The following is a 19,514-nucleotide window of genomic DNA, read 5'->3' on the forward strand; positions in this document are numbered from 1 at the left end:
GCAAAGATTCTGTTTTGCCTTGAAAATCTCGGGCTTCTTTGTGCTCACGAGGTATGTTTTACATTAATTATAAGTTTAAAAACTGGTAATCAGTTATCATTTAGTGCCTCTCATTCTATTGTTATGACTTATGAGCATCATTATTCAGTGAATTCCATGGAGCTTTGCATAGTTATGCACCAGTTGCTTATTTCCTACATTTGATATAATTGATTTTATTAGCAAGTTTGATATTCTTGAATACTTTTTAATATGGTTAATTATTGCATTTTATCTCTATCTCTATAGGTTCCTCAAAGAATTCTGGCGCGTACAGGTTCTTTGTGGACTAATACTCTGGCATCTAAGACTACTTGCTTCATTTTTAGTAAATTGCAAATTTTTTCCCCATTACTCGATAAGTTCAAAATATTTTACTTCCATACCTGTACATATATTCAGTAAGGATTTATTTTGGAAGGCTCTGTGATGTCGGGCAAATTATAATTTTAAGGTATTCATTTTGGTTTTGGCTATTACTATGTTGCAGGCTGTTAAAGTCTGTCTTGAAAATGCTCCAGATGTTCAGAAAGAATGTGTATTTTACCGTGAAGGAGCTTTGCGTTGTGTATATTTTCTTGAAGAAGTGTTGTCAACATTTGAAGAATCATTGCCAGAAGGTATTTTTATAAGTCATCTTATTTTGAATTTTAATTTGAAATATACAGCATAAGTTTTAAATGTACTTATTATCATTATGTTACATGTTTTTTCCATTATCATCCATCTGGGATTGCCAATTAACATAGTCAAATGCGTCATGATGATGGTCATAGAGGCATCACTTCCTGCTCTGCCTGCTGTAGTGAATCTAGTCTATTAAGAACGTCTGTAGTTAGGGGCTTTATGCCTGGTGCACTACTGGTTGTGTAACATGCAACCATCTGTTCTATTGATCCCTTATCGATGAAAGCTATAGTTTTCCCATGTCAACTCAATTTTCTCTCTGCTGTCCTTTTTAGTTTTGGTTTGATTAGCTGCAGTTAATCTTCGGACCTTTTTCATTAAGGGCACCATGGGGGTTGCATCCAAGACAATGAACAGTATTACCTATTTTTACTATTAAACACCTCATCCACAAATTCAGGGCATGCAACAATAAGGAACATGTCCTTGACGATTTTTTACATGCTATGATTCGGTTAGCTTTACAAAATAGTCCATATAGGGTAAAAACTTTGGTTTCTTGGAGTCTCGACAATAGTGTACAATTAGTACACGTGATGGTGCTTTAATAGCCAATGAAGAAGAGATGTGGCAATTATGTGATGACCCTCTTCACTATATTCTTAAGTTGTTCCCGGAAGTGGTTGTTGGATATATTGGATGATAAAAGTTGTTCTCTCCATGTTAACTTCTGAGTATTTGATTTATTTTTATATGCAAAATTTTTCACTGTGATTGCATAAATGAGGTATATCTCAGATTCTCCATTATTCTCAGTTTTTTTATCTCCTCAGATCATGAGAAACTTCAGGATGTTCGTTATAGTGGTTTGGAGGCTATTGCCAGGGGCCAAATATCTTCAAAGCTGCACGAGCTTCTCGAAATTTTTAGATCATTCGAGTAATAAGACTTCTATAATATTGTTCATATACTTGCCGTACTTGTATTTTTAAATATCTCAATAGTTCTTTCTTTGTTTACATTTTTCCTTTTCTTTTTCTCTACTCACACTTTTTGCTGCAGGAAAGCTAGAGAAGTCTCGTGCATCATATTTGTTGAAAGAATAATTACTGCTAAAGTAATTGAAAGATTCTTAAAGAAAAATACAGACTTGTCACATCTTACTGTTTCATGGTTGACTGGAAGTAACTCTTCAGGTGATGAACTTGCTCTAAAAATACAAAGAGAAACCCTGGAATCATTCCAATGCGGGAAAGTAAGCATATACTTCACTTACATTGAAAAAGTTTCCTATTTTCATGTTAGCTTCTTAATTGACGAGCATTCTATGTAGGTCAATCTTTTGTTCGCTACTGGCAATGTTGAGGAGGGAATGCAGGTGCCCAAATGTTCCTCTGTAATAAGCTTTGATATACCAGAGTCAGTCCGTAGGTTTGTTTGGTCAAAGAGCCGAGCTTGTCAAGATGATTCACAATATATCTTGATGCTAGAGAGGTAACAGCATTTTCACGCATGCACTCTTCTTTTACAGGGCTTAGCCTTCTTTTGAGAATGTATTTAAATAAAATTTACTTTTGAAGATGGGATTTGTATCTGCTTAACAGATGTGATTTCACGTTGAAAGTCCAACTAACTCCACATCTATGTCTCAGGGGAAACAAAAATCAAATAGATAAAATGTTTAATCTTGTTCAGAGTGAGTATTCTATGACTGATAAAGCCATAACAAGAGACACTGATGGTTCTTTTACAAAAGCTTCTGCTACAAAGGAAGTACCTGCATACATTGTGGAGGTGACTGGAGCATCAGTAGCTGCAAATTCTAGCATCAGCCTTGTACATAGATATTGTGACAAACTCCCTAGAGAAAAGTACGGATATTTTCTTCCCCCTTTACTTGGAATACAGAAATTTACGGTCATATGTTGTAGGACTGCTGCATTCTATTCAAGCAATATTAGTTTTAGATTTTCTTTTCCTCTACAGTAACGTCATTCTCAAGCCAACTTTTGAGTGCTTCCAGGAGGGGAGCTTTTATAGATGTAAACTGGTTCTGCCACCCAGTGCACCCTTTCAAACTATCATCGGTCCTGAATCTGGAAGCCGGCATTTATCCAAACAACTTGTTTGCTTGGATGCATGTAAGAAGTTGCACATGATGGGGGCTCTCAACGATCATCTTCTTCCTGTCAATGAAGAGCCTCCACAGAATGATTCCACCCTGAAAGGCAAAGTGTTAACTTCTGGTGCAGGTACTTCACATATTAAACTGTCTGTGAAGTTTGGTATGTGTTCAACACCTAAAGAGAATCGTTAGCCTTGTTCTGGGTGAACGCTTTCCAAGATGAACATTGATAATCTTCTTAGGAAGTTACCATAGATGATCTCTTATATTTAGAAATGGGTTTTCTTTATCTTTTATCTGTAGCAGAGTGTATATACAAAATAGAAACTTGTCACATTCTGTCTCTTTCCTTCCTTGTTTTATCCAGTCTCTAAAGTCTAAACTGACTTGCAAAATTCATAGTAAAAGTCAATCATTGGGGCAATATAGTCCATGATATCCTTCAGTGACGATGGATTACTTCCCTTATATTCTTCAATTAATACATCGACATTTTATAATTTACATGGCAGTAAAAAAGTTCATCCCATCTATAATATTACCTACCATAAGTTCTCTTCCAAATTGAAACTTAAATGTGAGGTCGACCTCTTGTCTTTACTTTTTCTACTTTGTCTCTAATTTTTGAGTTCTTGAAAACATTTTTGTTTGCTGCGATGCTTCAAGGAACAACGAAGAGGAAGGAATTACATGGGACAACCTGTGTGCGCAAGTTGTCTGGGAACTGGGGAGATAAAGATGATGGTGCCTGTTTTCACGCATACAAAATGGAATTCTCTTGTAGCATTGCTGAAGTGCATTATTCCAGTTTTCTTCTCTTACTTGAATCAAAGTTGGATGATGATGTGGGAAACAACCAAGTGGATCTATTCTTGCTCAAAAAGTTTGTTAGATGTTTTGTTTCTTTCCATGGTGAACTATATCTGGATTCTCAGCAGGTTTAGTATTAATCCTTGTTCGATCAATCTAATGCATATGATATATATCTAATAATGTCTTTAATTTCTTCTCTTTTTCATTTTATGGTAACTAATTATATCCTCTCTCTATAGGTGGCAAAAGCAAAATGCTTCCAGGAGCTATTTTTCAATGGTTTATTCGGAAAATTGTATGTCAAATTATCAGGGAAAAAAAGATTTTTACTTGAGACCAAGGAATCATTATGGGATCCTCTAAATATGTATTTGCTTTTACCCCTGGAGTCAGTAGACAAACCTACTGGCAAACCACTGGATATCAATTGGACTGGAATTGAATCTTGTGTTTCGGTGGTGGAATTTTTGAAGAAAAATGCTTGGCTAAAAATTCTTGAACCGAAGGATGATTGTGAAAATTCTCTAATTCACTCGAATGATTCAGTTACAACTAAATTCAATGGCCATGTCATTGAGTTGGCCAATAAATCTGTTCCCGTAGACAGCCTCAAGGAAATGGTGGTTGTGGCCATCCATACTTGCAGAATTTATTCTATTGTGCATGCCGTTGATAACACATCCGCTGAAAGCCCATTTGAAGCAGAAGATACCAATTTTCTGTCATATGCTGATTATTTTCACAAAAAGTAGGTCTTACATTATATATATATGTATTTTTTTTTTTTTTTCGTTTACAAAATTTGCATTATTGATTTTGCTTCTTGCCAGGTATGGAATTGTTTTAAAGCATCCTGAACAGCCTCTGTTGCTTCTGAAGCAAAGCCATAACTCACACAATCTTCTTGTGGATTTCAGTAAGGAAGGTTTGTTGGGTTGTGACAACATTTTTACTGTCTTATTCATCTTGCCTCATGGTCATTCTTTTATGCCAGAATTTGCGTCTTCCTAAGTGCAAGGTTTATTTTGAAAACATGAGAAAGAAACTTTTTTTATTTTGACAAGAAACATAATATTAATAATCACGTAATGAAAGTAAATATGTGGGAATTAGGAGTCCTCTTCAAAGAGAAAAATAGGTTTAAAATTAAAATCAAGAGCATGTCACATATTTTCAACTAACGACAACAAAAGATAAAGCTATGTCCTTAAACTCCTCGGATGTAGAAGCTCATAAAGAAGTTAAGAAAATTTGCTCTCTCTCATAAATCACCAGGGAACCGTTCGTTATCTTAAGAAATTCTTGAATTTCTTTTTATCGAAACTACCCTAAAGTAGTCAAAACTACTGCTTTCCACACAACATTTCCCATCTTGTTTGATGGGAAATCTCAAGAAAGAAAATAAAACATTAATATTCAGGAATCCTTTTTCTTTCTTGTCACTCTCTTTTTTCGTTTTGGTGTTTTGCTCTATGAGATTTGACATATTTTTATATTCCTTGTAAAAGAAGTATCTAAAAGTTTAATCAAATGGCAAGTTTACTTGCCCAGAGGGCATTGCTCAGTAAGATTTCATGTCATGGGTCTCGTAGCTATCATAGTTGACTGTAATGTGTTGACCTGATTTGTAGCGATATGCTCCTCAATTCCTGAGGTTTTATTTCAGAGTAGTAAGCTAAACTATTTTTAAGCTGTGAAAATGCTGGAGAAGGTCTTCTAAATTCCAACTTAAAATATATCTGGTTACAAAATAATTAGTTCTTTCTAAATTATCCATTTATACTTGTTCCAAATGTATTAAATTTCTTTCAAGAAGCAGAATGTGATTGTTAAATTGATTTTCCTATTCGAATATGTTGTGCTAGTTGTAATCTGAAATTTCTCTGTTTCAACAGGTGGAAATAAATCCAAAAATAAATGGACAGCTGGTGTAGAACAACAACATGCTCACATGCCGCCAGAACTTTTAGTAGGCACTGATATTAGGACCGACATCTTGAAGCCATTCTACCTTCTGCCCTCAATAATGCACCGACTGGAATCTCTGATGTTGGCCAGCCAGCTTAGAGATGAAATTGCAGGCCCTGCTGGCGACTTACATATAACAAGCTCCTTGGTTTGTGTTGTCATATAGTGTAAAGAATCAACCTCACAATTCAATCTTTCAATTTAATAATATCTTTCATGGTCAGATTCTGGAAGCTCTCACTACTCTAAGATGTAATGAAAGTTTTTCCATGGAGCGCTTGGAGTTGCTTGGAGATTCAGTTTTGAAGTATACTGTTAGCTGCCACCTTTTTCTTAAGGATTCCAAGCTTCATGAAGGACAATTATCTAGTCGTCGTTCAAGGGCTGTTTGTAATGCAACTCTACATAAATTGGGAACTAATCGCACCTTGCAGGTATCCATTTATTAACTTTCTTGCACGCTAGCTGGTCTCCACAACTATCTCCCTCCATTTATTTTCTTTCGTCTAGTTTTGTGTGTGCGCATGTCCTTGTTTGTGTTTCTGGATGGGCCCTTGCATGTCTTCCTTACCTCAGGTGATCATTATCCTACCTCTGTTGAACTGCCTAAACTAAAATTTAGCTTCACAATCTTTCCTCTCCTTGGAAAGTTCACACCTTCATAGGATTGTTTCACAGATCTTTTCAATGCATCAGTGGAAGATTTACTGGTTTATGGTTAATAATTAGCATGCAAAAAAGAAATGAAAACTTGCATGATGGAACTATTCCTGGATTAGTTAATGGTCCTGGAGGTCAGAAAAATCATTGACATTATCCAGTAGTGCATGACTTGTCAAATCATATTAAAAATGCAGTCTCTGGTGTCCTGTTCTCCCTCCCTCCCTATGCTTTTCAAGTGGGACAGAATTAATAAACTTTGTAAGAAAAGTTCAATTTAAGTTAAAGAGTACGGCTGCTTTACATCAAGTCAGGTTGTGAACTAATGATTGTCATTGGAATCCTGTTAAACTTCTGGTTGAGAATTCTAGAATAAGGACACACCACCTCTCTTGTCTCTTAATTTAATTTTCTGAAATTCTAACTCCTTTTTACTTTACTGGAGCTCATAGTTTTGGATCTCGGATAAACATATGTAATTCTGGTTTGAGTTCAAACTCATGTGCCTTCTTTCAGTTTTAAGTTATTTGATGATCCAGTCGAACACTCTACGAACTCAACAAATCTCAATAATCATTTACTTAATAAGCTCCGCTGACTTACCTTTTTATTTGTTGTATATGTTAAGGAATACATACGTGATTGTGCATTTGATCCGCGTCAGTGGACTGCTTCCGGACAACGTTCTATCTGGCGTTCTCCATGTGATCATGGGGTGGATACCAGGGAAGTGCCCATGGATGATAAATTCGTAACTGAAGATGAAAAACTAGTTGTTGGAAAGAGTTGTGATAAAGGACATCGGTGGATGGGTTCAAAAACCGTCTCTGATTGTGTTGAAGCACTTATTGGGGCATACTATGTAGGCGGCGGCTTGAATGCCGCTTTTCAGTTGATGAAATGGTTCAGCATAGGTGCTGAAGTTGAGCCTTCGTGGGTAGATGATGTTATTAAAACAGCATCACTCCGTTCTTATACCCCAAAAGCTAAAGATCTTAAATTACTAGAGTCAAAAATTGGTTATGAATTCTCCGTGAAGGGATTGTTGCTAGAAGCCATAACACATGAACACGAGCAAGGTGTTGACTACTGTTACCAGGTGTGAACTGAAATTCTTCAATATTAAAGCTTATGTACATTAATGTTACCCTGGCTTCTTGTTGTTACTTCAGAAGAATTACTGAAATTCCATAATATCAACCTTTTACCTTTTAGTTTATTGCCGAACCACCTCATCTACAAACTTAAGCTGTTAGAGAGGGAAGACTTTTTACTTACTGAACACCCCCCTCACATGCATGAACCATTGATTCATTTTTTCATCAGATGCCTTAGATGTGCACATTTTTATGAATGGATGGTCCGTGAGACTTGAACTTGGGGACTTTTTCATGTTCTATTAACATGTTGAACCCCTTCATGCTTAACGTATTGAACCCTTCATGTACAAGTTTAAGATGTTAAGAGAGGGATATGTATTTGTATGAGGTTTCTTCAACATATATGTGTCCAACTCCCAAAAAGATCATTCATCCCTTTCACAGATACTTATTTTTTTCCCTCTCGGTAAATTAAACTGCAATTCATACATCACACTATATCGCAACTAATGACTTTCTGAACATTTGCATGTTTGTCCTTGTTAAATCTTCGACAGAGGCTTGAATTTCTAGGCGACTCAGTGTTGGACATACTTGTTACGTGGCATCTTTACCTAAGTCACCCAGATGTTGATCCGGGGGAGTTGACAGACTTGAGGGCTGCCTCCGTTAGTAATGACAATTTTGCCATTGCTGCTGTTAAACATAATCTTTACTCGCACCTTCAACATGGATTTTCAAGTCTTGGAAGTCAAATATCAGAATATGTAAAGTCCACATCAGATTTAAGCAAAACCTCAATATTAACTCAAGCCATAAAAGCTCCTAAGGTGAGTTTCTAGTTTCTAGCCAATTTGATTTTTATTATGTTTTAAAATTCAATTCTTTTGTCACCATTATTCTATTTTTAGTTTTTTTTTTTTTTTTTTGATTATTTTTTATCTACAATCAGAATCTTTCCATTCTCTGCTTCAGGTACTTGGGGACTTGGTGGAAAGCATCGCCGGTGCAATGCTTATAGACACCAACCTTGATATAAATAAAGTCTGGAAAGTCTTTAAGCCGCTATTGTCTCCAATAGTGACTCCTGATAATCTAGAACTTCCTCCATGTCGTGAATTGATTGAATTATGTGACTCTCTTGGCTACTTTATTAAAGTCAACTATACGCTGAAAGGGAACACAATGAATGCAGAACTTAAGGTACAACTTGAAGATGTGATGTTGCTTGGACATGGATCAGGACATGACAGGAAAGCTGCAAAGGGTATGGCAGCTGTTGATCTGTTGAAACAATTGGAGGTTTGCTTTTCGATACCTTTACTTTTATTCCTTTAAAACATTTATACCTTTACCATTTTCTCAGCTTATAAACTTCTCATGATGCAATTTTATTGAATGCTTTCCATGGAAAACTCAAGAATGATTAAGTGCCTGTTTGAGCCACATTATTTCAAAAAAAATGTATTCTTAAACAGTGATTTAACATCATTTCAACCACACATTTTTCAATAAAATAATATTACACGCAAATCAAAAACTTTTCCTTATTTTTTAACCACACATTTCCCATCAATACACTATCCAAGAATGCGTTATTACCAAAATAATGTGGCTCAAACACCCCCTAAATTATAAATAAGTACAGGAGAAAAAGTGGGCTATCGCCAAATTTAATATTTCATTGATGCCATTCTGAGGCTTCATAATAGGACATGCCAATGTATTTGTTAAGAGAAAAATAGCATTAAAAGAGGACTGGACCGCTCTCCATTTTTTGCTTTTTGAGAAGGAGAATCCTTGACTACCTATTTAAAGAATTTCTTTTTTTTTTCTTTTTTTTCTTTTTTTTCCACACCTATTTTAGATAATTTTTTGGGAAAATTCTGCTGTCACAGGTGTGTAGATACTTCATAGTTGTGATGAATGTGCTATTGTTTTCCTGTTTGAGGGTAGACTTTTGCTTACGAAAATGGTAATTAATTGCATATAAAATCAATGATGGATGCCACATTTTAAGTTTCCCAAGGATGTATGTTTTCAGTTAGAGATTCTATTATTACAGCTCCTGAAACTTCCCGTCATCTGATTCTGATGCGTTCACTATATGACAGGGAAGAGGAATTGTATCTTCCAAGCGGAAAAAGCTAGGGACCAATGATGTTGATGATTCTTCCCGAGGCTTAGATGGCATTATCATTAGCCAGACACACAATCAAACTTCTGAACCGCCACAAAAAAAGCTGAAGTTTGTCACCCCAGGTATTCATCATTAGTATTTTTTCTCAAATCTTTGCAATTCAACGTGCACGTTTGATATGTATTACAAGACACGACTAGAGAATATAACGAACAAGATTTAACTTCTTTTTCATCATTAATGTCGTCTTGTAATATCCAATCATTCCTTTCAAACGTGAGTTAAGTGTTCTGATTTCACACCTCAGAGAACAAGGTTTTGGCAACTTCTCATATATCAGAAAGAAAGTCCAATTTCAATGTCAATATAAATGCACTTGCAATATGTTGAATCATTGCTGCACATACTTTCCGTTGCATAGGTATTTAAGCTTATCTATTACATGAGTCGCCCCTGAAGACCCATGCTCTTATGGTACATTCTTTATTTCTTTCTTTCATGTAATTACCATCTCTCGAAGGCAGGCCTATTCTTATTGAGGAACAAGAAGAACACGAATGGAGATTCCTTTTATGATAACCAACATTAAATGTACATGGTGCTCTTGTGTTGTGGGCTTAGAATTGCTACCCCCGTCGAACCAGATGCTGGATACTACTTCCCAGGAATTGGTGCTAGACTGCTAGCACTTAGGTTATCGAATAATCTGTTTTTCTTAAATGAGCTATTTTCTTTCTGGACAGTTATGCCACCTATTAACATGAACAAAGGAGGACCTCGGTCCTCACTTTTTGACCTCTGCAAAAGGCTACAATGGCCATTGCCTACTTTCCAGACATACGAGGAAAAATCCAAGTTAGTACAGCATATCTCTTTACCAATCATTTCCTTGTTCCTTCTTTTTGGAGTTTGAATTATTTTTTCTATAATTATTTGATGCTAATCCTCATACCTAAATTATATGGCCTTGTGTAGAACTCCATTTATAATTGGTGACAAGAAAGGCTTCAATAAGTTTGAATCACGTATCAAATTGATTATTCCCGACTTCGGTGTTATAGAGTTGACAGGCGAGGGAAGAACAGATAAGAAGGCTTCATTTGATTCCGCTGCACTTCTCATGCTTTATGAACTCGAGAGACAGGAAAAGGTCATCATAAGCGAAGAATGATCCTCTGTGATAGCTGATAGGACGATGTTTTATCTATCTATGTATATATTTTGGTACAAAAAATTCAACTTTCTTGTGCGCTTATTTCCAAGTTTGAAACGGAATTTCTGGGGATGTTCCAATGTTTCGTAGTTTTGAACACCAACTCTTTTCTACTTGCAAAATCAATAGATAATTCAACATTTCAGAGTGTCTAGAAATCCGGTCCCTTCTGTCCACAACCACCATCAATATCTCCGGAAGCCTTATAACGTCTTAGGCTGCAAGTTGCAGCAATCATCCTCAACAGGCTGCACCTCCTGCTCAAAACCCCTACACAGTCGAAACACCCGACCACCAGGTCGGGCATCAAGCCTTGGCAGGCATGCCTTGGGAGTTGGGTAACCCATCTCACAGGGGCCAAGATCAAGTTACTAATATGGGTGGAAATATAATTTTTCTTTGTAGTACTCATTCATTAGATAATAAAATTATATTTATTGATAACAAGGTACAAGGGCAACATATGCCTGCTCTAATTGCATGAACCTACAAGGTGCTTCCACCCCCATAATTTCCGAGGCCTTTCCTCGTACAATCGCCAACCCTGCCTGCAACTGGTTCAACACCCTAGAGCCAAATTCAAAGGCCACATTCTCCAAAGATGGTGACCTTCTCTAGCAGCAAACCATCAAGAAGATGGTAGCCTAACAAATGCAACTCCAGCAATGATTAACGAATCACCCTGCGCTTTCATGGATTGTTTCAACCTAGGAGGGATTCTGTAGGCATGCTCAACACATTTCTTCTATTTCAGGCAACTAGCAAATGGACGTTTGTTCTATATCTCCCCGTAATCTTGCACATAATTTAAGAAACTGCTAAGAGTGCAAGGGTTTATCTTAGATTTGTGTCAAGTCATCAGTACACACACAAAGAAGATCATTACGAGACTAAGACACAGTTTAATGCAAGCTAAGTTCTTTCAAGTTTGGTGGACTTCTGAACTCTTGCAAGTTCTCACCTAACTCAATTGATCCGTGGATCTTGTATTTGTTACGTTTGTCGATTTTTCTGAGTATCGTCTTCCTCCTCTATTAATTAAATCTTCATTCTCTCTGTGAGGAAGGCCATGGCAGTAGGACACACAATAAGTAATGAAAATTCACAAAAAAGTAGCACAATTTCAGGGTTTGTTTTGCTATCTTGTATGGTCTCTACAATTGGTGGGCTCAATTTCGGATATGATCTTGGAATTTCAGTTACCGTTGTGGGTATAAATCTTGAAGGCATTCTTGTAGTCGGAGTCGGAGATCAGTTTCATCCCCTTGCTTAGTGTGTTTTCTAATGTCAGCCTTAATCGATATGGTTTTTATATAATAATACATAAACATGTAAAATGTTAACATACCATTTCATAAGACAGGCTAAAAACCTTAGGACAAAGGCAAACATAAGTGAAACAGTTTCAGACAACCTAATTAAGCTTACAAACATTAACTAAGGTTTTCTTGGAAGAAACCAAATTAAGCCACAAAGGTTTATAATTTGTGGAGCAGCAGACAGCACGACTAGAAACGATCCTGTAAATTAGGCTGCATTGGCTGCACGCGGAAGGCGAAAGGCATTTGGTATTCGAAGTCTCCAACTCCCTGTTGATGATCATCCATCGGATCCAAATGCATTTGCCGCTGTAAATAATTGGAATTAATTAGGCATGCAAATTTTGCAAAACTTCAACGGCAGCATTAATTTATAGAAATAAAATGAGGAAGAAAGTCTTTAACACGTAGAAATAGAATTACCAGCTTGAACTGGAGCCCCTGGTTCTCGTCCTCCAGCATTTCATTCTGAAACGATGTTCACCGGATCATATAAGCAAATAACAAATGAATAGAAATATAAACATAACTGATTAATGTAGTATATAGTACAAAATAGTTGAAAAATAAGTGATTATTGGCAGTTGGATTACATGTTTCCTCATCATCGGAACAAACTCCATCTGTCAAAAATAAAAATAAATAGATAAACATCAGATGATTACTTTATGATATAAAGATTAATGAATCAAAAGGCAGCTGGGAACCCAAAAAAAAAAAATAGTAAGAAAAAAATGAAAAGACTTTGCCTGTTTGGCTTTGAGACTTGAAATCCCATTTTCAAGAGCTTCCTCTAAAACCATAAGCTCTTTGTAGTTCAAAGTTGTGATGTCCTCTCCACTCAGATGCCTGAAATTGACAAGATGTATGAAGACATGTACTATTGGGTTGGGCATGCGTAAAAGATGTGGAGGTGTATGCGTATATATAATTATAATAGGTAGCAAGGAAAGTTTTAAAACTCTTTCTATTTCAAAAATCGAAACTCTTCAAGTAACTCTAAACAACGTTTGAACTCAAATGTACGTCCTAATTCTTTCATAAATAGCGTTTCTATTCATCGTTTCACGTTTCGTTGAACCTAGTATATGTGTATGTATTTCAAGGAAGAAAAGTAATTTAACCTGAGTTCAGTCTGCATCCTGTCATTCTCTTTCTTGATTCTGTTGATTTCATTGTCCAAATGCTGTTTTGTTGCAAACATTTCAAAACTCGTTAGAACAATCAAACACTAGATGTGAAAATGAGAAGAAAATGTACAGATCTACATGTTTGATGGACAACCCTAAATATTCTGGGGGTGCCCTAAAATCCAACCTTGTTGACAACCCCAGATTATACTTATAACCAGCAGGTCAACAAGAAGTTTTTCAGCTTATTTTTGTCACAAAACAGCTTATAATCTCTGGATCTCTTAAGGGATATCAAAACGTAAGTTTTCTTTTTATGTGCTAAGGAACTCAAGTCTAAAATGATATATTACATGTACTTTCTTGAATTTTGCAAGCAAAAGGGAAGAGAGAGAATCGCAATATTTTACCAGATCTGTCCATGGATGTAACGTTTACAGCATTTTTTTTGTGCTTTGCTCATTAAATAAAAGTACTAGTACACTAGGTAAACGAAAAGAAGGAAAAGGGATACACAGATCTAGAGAGAGAAAAGTTTATACTCTATTTAGATCTTTCAAGAGGCTAATCGAAGCCGGTCAGCATTTCTTGAATCTGTGTGGATGGCTACTTCTATTTCATCAGTCGACATATTCTCCTACGAAAAAGAATCATGAAACCAGTAAGAACATTGCATAAGTTTTCAGTTGTGAAATCATTAAAACAATATTATGCCGTTGAATATTGGGGTATACCATCCCCCCACGAAACAGCTAAAGATCCACACGGACAAGTCATAGCAAAAGAAGATCACATACCTGGTAAAATGCATAGATATAATCCAACACCTGCAAACATGCAAAGCCTTTCTCGCTGAAAAATGTCCTTGAACGAGGGCCCATCTCCAAATATCGATCAATTGGAAACAGTATAGTAAGGAAATGGCTTTTGAATATTAACCCAGATTTCTCACTGCAATTGACTCCACAGATACAAAAATTCGGTTAGGGATAAAACAGCAGATCCAGGTTTTCACCCACAAGTCCAATGGGAGAGAGGAAGCATATTCAGCAAGTCCAAGTCTACAAAAGACAATAGAACTGGCAAAAAATTAAGAGTTCAAGTGACCTTTCTGTAAGCGGTCGGGATAAGTTCACAAATGAAGTCCCTGATTTGCTAACGTCCTCTTTTGTCTCAACAATCGGACATGTCTGGTTTTTGATGCCATTCTCAGCACTTGAAGAATATGTATAAATAGAAGCAGAGGAAGTTGGCTCAGATATTGACCAGCAGATGGAATCCAAAAGGCTGCTTGGGGTTATTGGATGTAATGGTGTTTTACATGTCTGCTGCCACAGGTGCATTATGTTACAAAATTCAAGCGCAAAACAGATTCACGATAAATCAGCACAAATATCACCACTTAACGGATGAAAATGAATAAGAAATCAATGGGACTAGCATAAGCATCTAAACCATAAAAAAACTCAACATTTAAAGTAAGGCATATATAAATCATTGAAATCAGTTTAGGCATCAAGAAAGTTCACCCGCATATGGAGATTCCGACGCCTTCTGACACCATCTTTAGCAAGGTTTGTAATATTTTGCCTTTCGACCTGGCTTTTATTAATTATAAAACGAGGTACAGCAGCAGGATGTGTTATCCCATTGATCCCCTGAGGATAATTTAAAGGCTCAATAGATGCAAAACTTAATGAGAAGAGATAGAACCACCAAACAACATTTTCTTAGAAACAGCTTGGAGTTTGTATCAATCAGGGAACAAATTCTACAGAACGTTAGTGCAGATGAAATTCATAGGGACATTCAACTGATAAAACACAAAGATTCTGAGTACCATTGCAGCCATTTAGTGGGCGTTTACCTGACATATAACCTCCAAAAGGAACCACTAGTGCTAGAACTAACTAACTTTAACTATTAATCCTACACATATCCCAATCAAAACCAAGTAAACTGCACAGTGAGAAACTAGTTTTCGGATTAAAAGAATGATTTTAACTTCTATAACTAATCCCCGATGTCCTCTAACAAGGATTGGACATTTCGACAGTTTTTTAACCATGACGCTCACCAGATTAACGTCATGGATTGAGTTGGCTCCAGCTACATCATTTTGGAGCCAGAAATAGGAGCAGTCCTTGGCGTAGGCTAAACAAGAATATCTAAGGTTACAATCACTTCAAGAAATGTACATGTAGGAACTAGAGATTCTTCACTGACTGGCTTCCACCAATCAATGTTTTGTGCATTTCAAATACCCGTGACTTGTAAATGCTAAATAAATTTTCATTCTGTATAAACTTGTGATTTAAAGTTATAGGCTTATCAAATGTTCCGAAGACCTATAAATTCAGAAGAAAGAAAAAGGACAAGAAAAGAAAAAGAATTAATAGTGAAAAACCTGCATTACCTCCTTAAAAATACCATTTTCAATTGTGCCAAGCAATGACCCAGTTTGCCCTGCCAAATCTGCAGACATATGTACAAGCCTCTGCACACAATTTTCCTTTGCAGACTTCAGAACCCACGCTGGCTGAGGCATGCAAAGTATTAGTTTGTAGATGACTGAAAATGTACCACTACAGTATATCAGATATTTGAGAAGGTGAATGAAGAATAAAATCCTAGTAGCATAGTGCAAATTCATGTGACAACATCATCATCATAAATGACAAATATGTTATTTTACTCTGTTTTGAACATTATACAATCTCTCAATTTTTCATAAACGGAATGACATACAAACACTTACTGTAACAAGATTACAGGAGTGCCCAAGATATTTTCGAACCGAAGATCCTTCGCACACAATATAATTGGCATCACAGCCAACATACCATTGATCAAGTAAACTAGCACCTTCTGCAGAGACAGCCTCAGCTACCTATACAATAGATACACATATTTGAGAGAATTCTTTGGGTTACCTTGGAAATTTGAATCATTTGAATTCACAAAAGTTCAAGTTTATGACAATATAGCATGTAAGAACTTCACTAAGAACACAGTGAAGAATAAACTAAAGAATGATAGCTCATCTCTCAAATGAAATAAGCAATAACTTAACACTTTGAGTGTGATTCCGAGAACAATATCTGTAGTCTATAGTTCATTCAACTAAGCAAGGATATAACTTCACTGCCTTCAAAAAAATTTAACCCTACCTTACTGCAAAGATCAGAGGAGACATCATTGTCAACATAAATTGATTGACCAGAAAAGGGTGAAGCTACAATTCTTTTTGAATGTCTTTCTGAAAACCGCAAGTGTGGTCCTCCGAGAAAGCCAGATTGTCCGCTATACTCAATTGAATCAACAGGATGAGAAGATTTCTTACTGTCAGTATTCTGATCAAGCCGCTTCGAATCACTGTTCATGGCACCTGTTTCTCCATTATGATTAACTCTATAAAGTGACTCATTCAACCTCTCTGAAACAATTAAAAGAACAAACTCAGTTGTTCGAAAGTAGAATGTTCCTATATCTATTTTGTTCAATTTGAGCTCAGGATAACCCAGTGCTGCTAAATTTAAAGAAAAAATTCTTGTGCATAAGATGGCTACATGAGCCAAGCTAATTTTAACCCAAATCTGCTCTGAATTGGATGGTATGACAGGTCACCTTCAACCCATTCAGTAAATCTTCAAGTGCAATAGAATGTGAAGTATAACTCCGAGGTCAATAGCAATATTACATGTCAGACCTCTTGTGTAGATCTTATGTGCATAAGCACAGGGTTTAGAGACAATGTTAAGAGATCTAAATTTACCAGCTGATGTTAACAATTAAGAATGTCATCCATCACAAAAAATGAAATCAATGCTTTCGAGTCCATGGAGTAAATTATTGGTGACCAACTCAGTAATAATAGGGTTAATACAATATAACGTGTTGGCAAAAAGTAAAGTAGTAAAAATTAAGTCAATTCATTATCATTGAAAGCAAACAACAAATAAAGGAAATGAATTTATTACCGTTCTTTTTGACACTGTCGACGAACCAGCTTATTGTAACCAAAAACAGACCATTTCTTGGTCCATGTTTCAATGCATGCTCAAACTTGTGCCCATGAGAGCTGTACAAAGTGTTAAGGGTAACAAAAATATCTTGGGAGTAGAATGCATTTTTGCATCAGCAAGATAACAGCATCTTAAGTGTTTGATGCTAATATTTTGAGAGAGAATTTGAAAACAGATCCAAGCATTTATATTGAGGAAAAGAAATGTAATTAAACAGTTATTCAGCAAATTGATATTATTATATGTGTTGGAAAATTCATTGTACATTGTTATTTAAAAATACACAAATTCACTTAACCGAATAAGCATCAGAGTACTAAATATTGAGATAGGATATCTGAACCACCAAATGAGTACATTGAGGATGGAGATGAGGACTATATTGACCTCCCAATTTCTCTGTTGCTTTCTTCACCTGCTTTCTTGCTTCTGTAAATAACATAAGCATAGCAGAATAAACAACCAGCTGTATGAAAAGTGTGTGAAAAAACATATGTAACTACTTTTGGTCAACCAACCCTTATTTTTTTCAGCTTAAAATCTAAAGTCAATTTATTTATTATCCTAAAACTTAAAACCAGTCAACTTCTCCAAGACTTTGACTCGACAAAACTATGAAGAAAAAAAAAATTGTAGTAACCCTTGAAGACAAATTAAATAAATAAATGCCTTCCCACTTAATAGCTAAAGTGTTTGAACCATTGGTTCAACGTGATATTTGAGAAAGCAGAGGTCCTCAATTCAAGACTCTCCAGGCACCACCACCTATTTATGAAAGCTGTACACATGTCATGCAAAAATAAATTTAAAATGTACGTTGTGGGACGCGTTGGATACTTACTTACATAAATATATATGTTTTGTCGCCTAAACTTCTATGACAACATGGTTCAACAGTAATCTATTATCAACCTGCATACCATATACATGCGATGCCAAGTGCACTCACAAGAGAAAGGGTAATGCTATTTGTATTTACTTACTATCGCCATTGCCTTACGTGACATACATGTGGTAGTTAGTGATTTAACACATTAATGTGGTAGTTTTTTACTGTCTTATGCATAAAATCACTAGCTGTCATGCAATGTAGGACGAGAAAAAATACAGCCACAGTAATAATTTTTCAACTTCATTATAAAATAGTAGATGCGTTCTATCAATCCAAACAATTCTCAATAACTGCTCCTAGAGCCAAATAAGAATAATCATGTAATACGAAATTCAAAATAATCGTAATAGCCGCATGGATTCGCACCTATAGAGAGTCCAGTAACGCAAATGACAAGGCCAGAGAACGGGCTATTGGATTTCATCGATTTCACTGGATATTCAAGAACTTCAGGGGCACTGGAAGTAGGGGACGTGGGCTCCAAGGAGAAAGACTGGAGGCTTCTGAACGAGGAAGAAAAATCTCTAAATAGCCTTGAACACCCCTTGCTGGCTATCACCTCCACTCTCCCTCTTCCAATACCATCCATTTTTGTCAATTCTTCATTCAATTTTGAGATGACGATTAAAACAAATGTGTGCTTTTAATAGGAAAATGAAACTGTGTTCTTTTTGCTGTTTCAAGAAAAGAAATGGAAAGTTGTTTAGAATGAAAAAGAAGAAGAGGGAAGGGAAAAAAGGTCGAATTTTTTAAAAATGTATGAATATACTATTTATTAGTACATTCCAAGTAACACAGCAAAAGCATAAATTTTCTTCCTTTTTTCTAATTTCAAAAAAAAGTGAGTCAATGGATAATTACTGGCAGATGGAACTCCCATATTTGAAAGAGCAGTAAATAACAAAGGGCCGCATGCAAAGCAAAGAGAATTCTTGCACCGTTTCTGAATGAGTAATGTTTCATTGGATTTACAATTTCAACACAAACTGACATTAAAATGATAAGTGGAATAAAGTGAATCGTTTAATTCCACCCCAATGGGTTACGTAGCGTTCCTCTTTTTGACCAGTGGGTAGCCAATGTGAAGTCAGAGAGTGTGAAGAAGAATCTAAGCAGAAACCTTTTTTAATCGCGTTCTTCAATTCTCTGATTTTTTTTTTTTGATATCTAGTTATCCACCTTACAGTCCTGGAGTTTACACCTTGACCCCTCAAGCTGCAGACAGATTAAACCGTAGGTTGTGCTCCAAACTGATCAATGCTCAAGAGCTCCCGACTGATCTGCCAAAGTGTCAAGCAAATCGTTTCCTATCTTTGCACTTTGTCTTCCAGTAGAGCTCCTGCCTTTCAAGATAAATTCTATCTTTTAGGAGAATATCTGCCTTTCAAGAGTCGAACTCACAATCTCTGATCTGTCAGACTTGAAGCGCCCTCATCTTTACCAGTTAAGATGTGCCCTGGAGG

At 36.2% G+C, this 19,514-nt stretch overlaps 3 protein-coding genes across 3 annotated transcripts in view; 1 reads left to right on the forward strand and 2 right to left on the reverse strand.

Annotated features, from left to right (window-relative positions):
* LOC111382502 (endoribonuclease Dicer homolog 3a) overlaps positions 1–10,842 on the forward strand; it is a 17,048-nt gene extending 6,206 nt beyond the window's left edge. The window contains exons 11-28 of the mRNA XM_023006503.1: positions 7–51; positions 530–659; positions 1,500–1,605; positions 1,729–1,921; positions 2,000–2,160; positions 2,319–2,537; positions 2,653–2,918; positions 3,458–3,729; positions 3,844–4,352; positions 4,435–4,529; positions 5,500–5,720; positions 5,797–6,006; positions 6,861–7,331; positions 7,890–8,162; positions 8,308–8,634; positions 9,447–9,594; positions 10,216–10,327; positions 10,448–10,842. Of these exons, the coding sequence (XP_022862271.1) occupies positions 7–51; positions 530–659; positions 1,500–1,605; positions 1,729–1,921; positions 2,000–2,160; positions 2,319–2,537; positions 2,653–2,918; positions 3,458–3,729; positions 3,844–4,352; positions 4,435–4,529; positions 5,500–5,720; positions 5,797–6,006; positions 6,861–7,331; positions 7,890–8,162; positions 8,308–8,634; positions 9,447–9,594; positions 10,216–10,327; positions 10,448–10,643 (3,954 nt within the window). The 3' untranslated portion in view covers positions 10,644–10,842. The remainder of the gene's footprint in view (positions 1–6; positions 52–529; positions 660–1,499; positions 1,606–1,728; positions 1,922–1,999; positions 2,161–2,318; positions 2,538–2,652; positions 2,919–3,457; positions 3,730–3,843; positions 4,353–4,434; positions 4,530–5,499; positions 5,721–5,796; positions 6,007–6,860; positions 7,332–7,889; positions 8,163–8,307; positions 8,635–9,446; positions 9,595–10,215; positions 10,328–10,447) is intronic.
* A 1,173-nt stretch (positions 10,843–12,015) lies between these two features.
* On the reverse strand, positions 12,016–13,223 carry LOC111382497 (floral homeotic protein GLOBOSA-like). The gene is made up of 5 exons (XM_023006496.1): positions 13,129–13,223; positions 12,754–12,853; positions 12,598–12,627; positions 12,428–12,472; positions 12,016–12,313 (listed from the first exon to the last, which is right to left on the reverse strand). Exons 1-5 carry the CDS (start codon positions 13,206–13,208, stop codon positions 12,194–12,196), a joined length of 375 nt encoding a protein of 124 aa, XP_022862264.1. The 5' UTR covers positions 13,209–13,223; the 3' UTR covers positions 12,016–12,193.
* Positions 13,224–13,690: 467 nt separating this feature from the next.
* LOC111382503 lies at positions 13,691–19,385 on the reverse strand. Its single transcript, XM_023006504.1, has 10 exons — positions 18,418–19,385; positions 17,497–17,588; positions 17,115–17,217; positions 16,305–16,570; positions 15,893–16,024; positions 15,551–15,673; positions 14,664–14,792; positions 14,242–14,462; positions 13,932–14,085; positions 13,691–13,771 (listed from the first exon to the last, which is right to left on the reverse strand). The coding sequence occupies exons 1-10, from the start codon at positions 18,638–18,640 to the stop codon at positions 13,691–13,693; spliced, it is 1,524 nt and encodes a 507-aa protein (XP_022862272.1). The 5' UTR covers positions 18,641–19,385.
* Positions 19,386–19,514: the final 129 nt, after the last annotated feature.

The sequence above is a fragment of the Olea europaea genome, unplaced genomic scaffold (assembly GCF_002742605.1).
Source record: "Olea europaea var. sylvestris unplaced genomic scaffold, O_europaea_v1 scaffold2512, whole genome shotgun sequence".
NCBI classification, from domain to species: Eukaryota; Viridiplantae; Streptophyta; class Magnoliopsida; order Lamiales; family Oleaceae; genus Olea; species Olea europaea.